Source organism: Strigops habroptila (assembly GCF_004027225.2).
Source record: "Strigops habroptila isolate Jane chromosome 13 unlocalized genomic scaffold, bStrHab1.2.pri S16, whole genome shotgun sequence".
Classification (NCBI taxonomy): domain Eukaryota; kingdom Metazoa; phylum Chordata; class Aves; order Psittaciformes; family Psittacidae; genus Strigops; species Strigops habroptila.
Genome location: NW_022651054.1, coordinates 10,623,743 through 10,633,541, shown reverse-complemented (window position 1 = coordinate 10,633,541; position 9,799 = coordinate 10,623,743). Strand labels below are relative to the sequence as shown.

The window sequence follows — 9,799 nt, the reverse complement described above, 5'->3', positions numbered from 1 at the left end:
GGAGCCAGTGGGCGGGCCCAACCGGCTCCTCAGACCATAGGCGTCTCCTCATTGGCCCCGCCCGCCCGCGCCGCCTGATTGGTCACGCCCCCCTATTGTGGTCCCTGCGGCAGCCAATGGGAGCGGCGCAGGCGGGGCAAGGTTGGAGGTGTCTGACCTGAGGTAACCCCATGCATCACACCACCGTGGGGGGCGTGGCCGGACGGGAGGGGGCGTGGCCTGGAGGAGGGGGCGTGGCCTCGCGGTGGATGGGGGCGCCGCGCCGCGCCCCCGCCAGCTCCGCCGCCCAGCCGCCAGGTCGGGGGCCCGCCGCGCCTCCGCGCCGCCCGGCACCCTGAGGTGAGCGCCGCCACTCAGCCCCGCCGGCACCCCGCGCTGGAGGGCCGCGAGCCACCCGCGTCCCGCCGGGCGGTGCTGCGGAGGACCGTGGGGCGGGCGGGGCTGGGCCGGGCCCGGGGGAGCGCGGGCTGCTCCGCGTTGTGCCGTGCCGTGCCGTGTCGAGTCGCGCCGGTCGCTTTGTGCGCGCCGTGCCGTCTGGCGGGCGCGCTGCTTGGGGTTGTAGGCTCCGCAGGTCTGCCTTAGGCATCGGAGAGCGGGATGGGGGTATCCAGCCGCGGGGAAGCGGCGTGGAGCCGCGCCCGCCGACCGGAAGAGCTAGTTCGTTTCCTCCGGGTGCTGCCCGCGGCCGCGCTGTGGCCCGGTCCCATCCCTCGTGGGGCTTCCCCGCTGCTCCAGCGCGGAGCAACACGTTGATTGTGGTTTTTGTCTCCTGCGAGAGGGCTAATTCACCGCCGATTAAACCGGGAGTGTTGGAGCCTCCAGGCCGGCGTGGGGCCGGCGCTGCTCTGCCCGCTGGGGCATCGCTCCTCATCCCCGGCATCCTCCCATCGCTGGCTGCGTTTCAGGATCTCAAGGGGAGAGTTCGGGCCCGTTTTTTCGGAGGGCCTGGGAATGTCCTCTGGAAGGTGCTGCGGAGCGCTTAGGAACAATTAAGTTGTAAAAGCAGATTTGCAGGACAAAACAGATCGTTATTCTCCCCTCTCCTTTTGTGGTGTCCCTTAAATCTGTGAGAGAAAGTTTTAAAATGAAATATAGCACGTTAAAAGAGATTCATAATCCAAAGTAATAGTGTGGTCTGTGCCAATTTAGCTGTAAGTGTTCAGCAAACCAGTTACGTTATGCTCAATTCTCTCAGAGACAACGGGATTTACACATGGTCTTGAGTGTTTTAGCAGAGTAGGATAGCTGTAAATATAGGCTCTTTTTTGGTCTTTATGTTCTTTTGGGAAGCCACAGACATATTTTACCTGGGGAGACCTAGGAAGTATAAATTCCACTTGTGTATTTAGCTTTATGTGTCTAAGGTTGGTACGGTAAATCTGGAAATGAAGTAAGTAGAACTTCCAACCTGTGGACATGCAGTTTGTGAAGTGATACATTGGAAGCAAAAGAGCTCCACGGGGTGCTTGGTATTTGCAGAGGATGTTTTGGGGTAGGGAGCACAGCAATGTGCAGTTATTAACCGGGAAGCATGGCCCGGGGAGGAGCAGGGTTTGACCCAGCAGCAGTGCTGGGATCCGTGATTTGGGACCAAACGAGTGCTGCAGGGAGCTAGCCTGGTGGGACATGGGCAGGAGCTCCCAGGTTTGGTGTGTGGTAGTTCCTCTTGGTGCAAAACTGATCCCTGTGCCCATTCCTGACCTGGAGCCCTGCTTCCAGGTGAGCTGCTGGGTTTGTGTGCAGTAAAAGCAGTGGAGTAGTCAACTTGTTACGGAGATACATTGATTTTTGCTTTGTTCCTTTTCTGGTCCTTTGCTTTCTGTTACTCACTGAGTTTGGGTGGTGAAAATACATGTCCATTTCGTTGTTCTAAGTTTGTGTTCTTTAGCCCCCTAAGCCCGCTAGGGGCTGGGTTGGAAGCACAGATCTCTGCTTTCAGAGACCTTGAAATAAAACCAGTTTTGTTAATTTCCTTTTTATATGACTTACATTATGGAGGTGCTGTTCTGAGTCTTTGAAAGAACCTACAACTCATTTTCACTGAAATAATGTCCTTCTCAATAGTGTAATTGTCTTCAGAATGGGATGGTTTGAAAATATTAGAAGCTGAATTTCCGACTGACCTTATTTTTGTGCCTTAGTGTGTTGGACAATAATAAGAATGAGCTTAAAATGAAACTTGTTAGAGAAACTTCCAAAGTCTGGTAACACTGTCACTGTCAGACCAAACATTTTACTAATGATAGTAGTAGAGCCTCAAGCAAAACCAGATACATTACTGTTTGAATTTGGATTGCAGAGTTTTCATCGCCTGTAGCGTGAACACTGGGTCTTAAAGCACCACGATGCCAGCAGAGCTGGGGGGTTGTGGAAGTGCTGGGTCTCTTCAGACCTGTAATGTGGGCTCATCCCTTCAGGAGGAGGGAGGACAGCACGGCTCAGGCTCTCTGCAGGTCATTAAAACCTATCTGTGTAGCTGAGCAGGCTCAGAGTGCTCAACGTTACCTGTTCTTAAATCTCTGCAGGCTTGAATTCTCAATCCAAATCCTTCTGTAAATTACAGGGTTTTTTCAGTCTCGCTGCAGAGTTAGCTTGTGTGCCAGCCTGTTGCCTGCAAAAGTATGTCTAGGGGCCGTATATAGCTAAGGATCCTGACAACTTTGGGGTTTAGGGTCTGGTTCACCATTATCTAAACAAATAGTACATCCACCCTGGTTAGTGGTATGTGAGCATTGTTTTGGTGGTCAGCTGAATTCAAGATGCTTGCTAGGGGCTGTGGCAGTTATGTCTCAGTGAATATAACACGCAGAGGTTTGGTGAGGTGCAGCATTGAAAGCAAAAGGCTTCTCTGAGGACATCCCTGGGAAAGTCTACATTTTCTTTAGCCCCAGACAGTGCTGAAATTAATTTAACTGTGAATAATGTGGGCTGAGAACAAGCGGAGCTTATGTCTAATTCAGAGCACTGCTGAGTTCCCAGCTGATTGCAAAACATTAGTGGGACTCATGGCTTTGGGACTGGCCTGCAGGGGGTTTGGAGGTGCGTTGGTGAGTGGACTTGAATGGGGCTTCATGGGTAACTAACTGCTTTTGAACAGAGTTGTACAAACAAGAGGTTTGAGTCGAGTTGTTTGAGCAACACTGGGGATCAGGAGCCGTGGCGTTAGTCTGATGCTTTCTCCCGGAGTATTGGAGTGAAACACTTCGCTGCCTGTTCCTCTGTTTCCTTCTCTGCTTAGCAAGGAAAAAACAAAGCTTCAAAACTTGTTTCTTAGTGTATAAGTCCTTCAAATGAGAAAAAGTTTTTCTTCATTAAGAAAGGGTTGAAGTTACTTTGGCTGTATCCCAGATTCTTCAGCGCTGGTAACTGTGCCAGCAGTAAATTGTCTGGATGTGATTTGATGCCAGGATAAATAGACATGTAAATATCATCTCCATGTTTATATGCACAAACAGAATTTGATTAAAGTTAGTGCTATCTGAGCTGCAAGTCCTGCCCAAGCACCTCAGCTAAAGAAACCTTCCTGTATGCTTTAGTTTCTGCACCTCCCAGATGGGTACACAGGCTTTACAGCCACGCTTCCCCTTCTTCTCCATCTCCACCCTATCGGCGACTCTTTCAGGCAGATATTTGTGACATTTGGGTCACAAAATGGTTAAGTATGTCTGTAAAATGAACTACCTGTGGCCCCAGTGAAACTGGAGTTTGTGGGAGTAGTGATGTCAACACAAGTTTGGATGTACATGGTTCAGTCAAGTACATTCATGGTAAAAGTGCATAAGCCAGTTGGATCAGTTTTTCATTCTCAGTGATGAAGAGAAAGAGCATGGTGTTTAAGGATTGCACTGCCTATAAATTCCTTGTCTGTGCTCTAATGAAAGCTACTGTCATGTCTCACTTGTGTTATAACATGGTTCAGTTTTGCTTGTGTACCAGATGAAAGCTGTCATGTTCCTATCAAACCAATCATGCTGCATTCCTCTCCTTGCCAGCAAGGACTAGATGAGGTTTTCACATCGGTTTAGGATGTCAATGTCACTTGGGAGTTAAGGGCATCAAAAGAGTCCTTCTGCATAGTGAAGTCCATCTTGGGAGAATGGAGCCCTGAAATGATTGTCCCCTCATCTTGTCCTTGTCTGTGTTGCTCTATCACAGTTTGTTTTACTGGTGAACTAGTGTCAGCTGTGTCTTCTTGCCACCAGTTCCTCATGAGCTTTCTAATTATCATCAGGGTTTACTCCTGACCATCAAACACAGGTGAAGGCAGCAGCAGATTCAGAAGCTGATGGAGGAAAAGACTGACATAAGTAGATAGCACTGGCAAAAAGCATAGTTTCTTCTAGAACCAAAACTAAAATACACATGGGATGATGAAGTGTGTGCTAACACCTTGCTCAGAAGCTGCCAGAGAGACTTGACTGGCAGGCTCAGTTCCCTGGTACTCCATGGCCTGGAGCAAGCCCATCGAGTTGGTTTGGTACCTGTGGCTTTTTAACAACAGTTTTTTGTTCCAAAATTTGGGTAGCTGGGAAAACACAGAGTATTCTTCTTCCTAATAATATGTACTTGTTAATTCTTTTTTTTTTTCCAGTTCGTTTTGGAAGTGGATAACTGCTCAGCTGGCAAGGATAACAAGAGGTTAGTGCACTCCTGATCTGATAATGCTATCATTTCCAGCTGTGTGTAGTTACTAGGGAAGTGCCTCAAAGCCAGGCAGAGCGGGGCTGTCAGAGCTCTTCCCCATCCCACCTGTCTGTGTGCTGTGAGGTTTCTTTATCTGTCATGCTCTTTCTCAGTTGTAATTATTCTATGGGTTTTTTTAACTTTGGAGAAAACACATTCATTCCCTGTTGGAACAACACTGGGTGTTTGATAGTTGGAGTTCTCTGTATGAAGAGATTCTTTTCTCTCTATGTAATGATTTTTTAATGGAAAATGGAGACCTGAACTTTTGTATTTTCCTCTGACAATTGTAAATCATGCCACTAGGTTCCAGTATATTACCATAAAGTAGATACTATCCCCTAATTGACATGGATGTTGTGGGACCAAGAGGTTAAAGTCAGGATAAAGGTACAGAAGTTGGCTGAGCCAGTCTGACAGGTCACTGCTGCCAAAAAGGGGAGGTTTTGCTTCTGGCCCCATCATTCCTTACCAGTGTCTTCCCATCTGATCCCCTTGCTGCTCCTATTCTGCTTGCTAACCTTGCAGGAAATGATCTTACTGTGTTGGTTACAGCTCTGTTGAATCAGAGCAGAGGGTGGACTGGAAAGCACTGTATTAACCTCAGGGCTTGTTCTTTGGCTTTCTTTTGTCCCTTACAGTGCTGAGAGCCCGATTTGTAGGAGCCATGGAAGAGTCTTCCCAACCCACTAAACCCGTGGAGAACCCTCACTCTCGCTTTATTATTGGCTCTGTGTCAGAGGATAACTCGGAAGATGAGACAAGCTCCTTGGTGAAACTTGACCTGCTAGAGGAGAAGGAGAGGTCTTTGTCACCTGTATCTGTCTGCTCGGATTCCCTGTCAGATCTAGGACTTCCCAATGCTCAGGATGGCCTGGCAATCCATATGAGGTACGGATAAACCACTTGGATTCAGTTTTCAGTCTTCTTACCCCATCCATTCTAAAGATAATGGAAAGATTCAACTTTATATCCAGGTTTGGCTTCAAATTTTTGTTGTCCCAAAACATCTTCTGGCATTCTGTTTCTAAATGACCTCTTGTATGTTTATTTGTATCAAACCCTTCTCTTTTCTGTTGGTTTTAATGAAATAGCTGTGCCTAAATTCCTTAAGCACCTTTCAGGCACCTCAGCTGTTGAGTGTTGTGGTGGGTTTATTGGTACTGCCTGTCTCTTGTCCTGCCTTTCAGAAGACTGAAAGGTGTTGACCGAGATCTTCAAAGGTTTCACTTGTGTGTGTCTTTTAGATGGGTCATGTTTGCTGAGAACAAGGACGTTGTTTGCTTATTATGTCTTTATGTGGGCTTTGCTGTTTTATATGTAGCCAGAGAATTTGCATCACCCCTGGATAAGGTCAGTGACTCCATACTGCTTTTTGGTTTGGATGGAGAAAGTTTTGTTCATGGTTAAATAAAAGGTTGTCATCCTGCAGGGTGGTGATAAGCCAAGACTTGCCATGGTAGCTGCTGCTTGTGGCTCAGGGCGGTGTTGGTCTCCTGGCTGGGAGAAGGGTGATGTTGCTCCTTCTCCTAATTCTTTGTGGCTCAAATGAACTCTGAAGTTGGGGTTTTGAGATCCTGGTGTTAATGTTTCTCTGTCAAAAGGCCCCTTTATTTTTCCAGTGGTGCTGGTTTGCATACCACTAGTGGGATGTGTCCATCGGATTTTCTCTGTTACAGAGGAGGTTTCTTGTACTTTTCAGTGTGTACAGATGTTTCTTGGTGTCTGCTCAGTATCTTCCATGTCCCCTTCCTTTGTTTCCCACATCCCAGGAGGTCTGGTGGCCAGACCTGTAGGCAGTGGTGTACCCGAGGCCTTGCCAAGTGCTGGGTAGAGCAAGGAGGCGTTGTATGTAGGGAGCAGCAGTCCATGAACAATCACCACCCTGAATGCTGATAAAGTTACTTTTTACTAGGTGTAGTGTTTGCACTTATTACTACTGAATTGCAGCAGCTCATTGCAGGTTACTTTGCTACCTTGTCAAATGCCTTTAGAATTAGATTCTTGATTCCAAAGCATCTTCAGTCATTCCTAGTTTGGTGGTAAGCTCGTAACTGATAAATTTAAAAAGACAGTGTTGAAGAGTGTTGGTGTTGGGATGGATCCTTACCAAAGCCCCACTTCTTACATCCTTCCAGTTTAATGCTCTCCATCATCTGAATTCCCACTACCCTGCAGTTGTTTCATGTCTACTTGTTCTGTTTATGAAACTGTCATTTTGGACACTGTTGAAAGTCTTCCTAACACCCAGATTTACCGCAAAACTTGGCAGTTTCCTGTTTGCAAACCTCCTTAGCATGGGAGGAGGGAAATGCATTTCTGAGTCCATGCTTTACTGAATTGTCATACTGATGGACACGTTCAGCAAGCCGGCACTAACATAACAGAGGTAAAATCTTAAAGCAAATTTAAAGGGGATTACCTTTCCAAAGGCTGCCAGTAATAACAGCTTGGCAGCACAAAAGGTAATTCTGAAGCAGGAAAAGTTCTAGCCCTGTAACTATATATATTTTAGGAACAGAAGAAACTGGATGAACACATGATCATTAGCGTGGAAAGAGACAGTAGGAGAGCAAGAAAATCAAGCAACTTCTAGGACAGTGCCTGGCATCGGGGAGCTGTAATGCAATAGGTGTGCAACCTTGAGCTCCTCTGGTGTAACTTGCTTACTTTGGCACTCTCTTTGGAGGGTACTTGACTTTCAGTTAAATCAGAGGGAAATGCCAATTCAAATAAAAGAAGTTACAGCATTATAGGCTGTTTTTGTAAGATAAAGCAGGATGGCAGTCCCTTCCGTGAGGAGATTTCCAAATAATGTTTGCAGATGGAGAAACTGAGACAAAGACAAGTTCAACAACTTGCCTGCAGTCACTCCGTGACAGTGAATTAGTGGAACATGGGTGTTCTTGCTTCCAACTTCATTTTGGTGATCACAAAGGTACCCCACTCTCTAAAGTGACCAAGATAAGTCTGTGGGGAGTTGTGTGCAGTTTGACCAGTGGATCAAGCAAGGTGAGGTCCAAGTTAGCCTATCCTTTTTGAGGAAGTTGCCAAAAATCTTTCCATTTGGTGGTTAGTTTCACCCAGGAGATTTTGGTCAGGTAAAGAGAGGGGCAGGCTGTATTCGAGGTGAGGGGCTTTGCTGCAGAGTCCTACTTGGGGAACAATTATGCCTAAACCCCAGAATTTAGTCAGATGAAAAAGGGTTTGTGAGTTGCCTGTAGCAACAGGCATTGCCACTTCTCTCTTGCTCTCAGAAGTGACATCGTGTTGCCAGTTCATGAAGCACAGCTGCTTCAGTGGACTGCTTGGTATGTATTCAGTACCTGAGCTTTGCAGGTCTCCTGTCTGAGCTGCTGAGAGCCTTCTGTGACATCTAATCAATGAGTCCTGATCCAGCTCAGGATGCTCTGTGTGCCAACTCATGTTTCTTCATTTGAGCATGCAGAGCGTGTGTGCGCTGTGGTGTTCCATCATCTCCTTATTGATCTTCTTATGTGTTTATGCTGTTGCTAAAGACGGTCTTGCTGGGTCAGGTTGTATAAACCAGGCTTCCATCCCGCTAGAGGTCTGTGGACACCTTTGATTGAGCCAGTTGGCTGCTGCTACAAAGGATTGAGAAAGCCACACTGATAAGGAACTTTAAATTGGTGTGTGGAACAGTAGGGCTCAACAGAGGTTATGTGCTGGAAGAATAACCATGCAGACTAAAATGCTCTGGTTCTTTTCTTGCTTGATTTATTTAGAGTTATATAGTAATAACAATCATGTAAATGCCCTCCTCACTGTGTTAGTTACAGCATCTACCATTGAAAACAAGTGTCCTTGAAGAAAATACTGGTGTACAGTTCACATCAACAAAATTTACTCTTGTTACATTGGCATAGAATCATAGAATGGTTTGTGTTGAAGGGACCTTAAAGCTCATCCAGTTCCAACCCCTGCCATGGGCAGGGACACCTTCCTCTAGACCAGGTTGCTCCTTTACATAATAAACCCAACATATAATTGTTTCTTGCTCTTTCTGCTTCCAGGCAAAATAATTGTGTTATCTTTAAGTTCAGAAGTTTCCATCAGCATTTCCAGCTGAAGGAGTAGTTCTGTTGGGATCCAGTGTTGCTCATAGTGTAGTGAGCTGTTAGCCAGTTGCTCTGCTCCTTTCTGGGGTTTTAGTGGAAGATTAAAACACTTCTCTGTAAATGCCACTGGGAAAGTCTTTGGGTCTGTTTTGTTTAAGAAATTGTTCTTGACTATCGCTAAATTTAAATCCCAGCTTCAAAGATGGTGTCTTGTCTCAAATTCTTGTTTAAAATAGGCTAAATCCTGCCTGTCTGCTGGTATTTATGCATCAGGGCTCTGGTTTCATAAGCAACAGAATGGGTGTAGAGCACCTGACAGTCCATTCACATCAACTGAAAGCCAACTTTTTGGAAGTAGCTTCTGTCTTACCTCTGATGTTAAGCCCACAGAGGCTTCCGCCTTTAGCACCTCACACTGTTTGAACTTCTCAGTAAATAGTCTCAATAAATTACTGAGGTGCTTAAGAAGAACTGATCAGCTATTGAAGTAATTTTGGAAGAATGCCTCAATTCTAGCGTGGGCAGTGGTATGTTGAGTGTAGCCCAGCCTGCCACTGGGACACTGCTTAGAACACGGTCCCTGCTTAGAAACCAGTCACAGAGTGAGCGCACAGAGTACTGAAAGTAATAAAGGATCCTTTCGAGCTGGTTCTGAGTTAAAACAAATCCCTTTCCAGTCCAACTGTTTGTGGTCAGGAGATTACACTGTAGAGATAGAGCACTGATCTGGTAGAAATGGCCTTGTGAAAAAGTGGTGCTGTGATTTCATGCACAAATGAGTGATGGAAGTACCAGTACACTTCAGTGTCTGCAGGGCTGATGCTCTCACTGCTGCATCTGAGACCGCTCCGGCTGCACCAGAGGGGGTTTCTCCTTTGCTGTACTGAATCCTTCCCATTCCACAGCCGCTGCTGGCATTGAAGGCTCCTCCTCCTCTGGCTCTGCTGTCCATGCTCTCAGTTGCCGTGGTGCTGCTGAGGTTTTTGTGCAGGGGTTGGCATCTCAGGGACCAGAAGGCCAATAATTAAACTGGAATT

The 9,799-nt window shown here is 46.7% G+C and overlaps 1 protein-coding gene across 1 annotated transcript in view; it reads left to right on the top strand.

Annotated features, from left to right (window-relative positions):
• Window positions 1-227: 227 nt before the first annotated feature.
• The window catches only part of ACACA (acetyl-CoA carboxylase alpha), a 114,890-nt gene continuing 105,318 nt past the window's right edge, over window positions 228-9,799 (top strand). Inside the window, 3 exon segments of the mRNA XM_030472174.1 lie at window positions 228-339; window positions 4,592-4,638; window positions 5,325-5,574. Of these exon segments, the coding sequence (XP_030328034.1) occupies window positions 5,351-5,574 (224 nt within the window). The 5' untranslated portion in view covers window positions 228-339; window positions 4,592-4,638; window positions 5,325-5,350.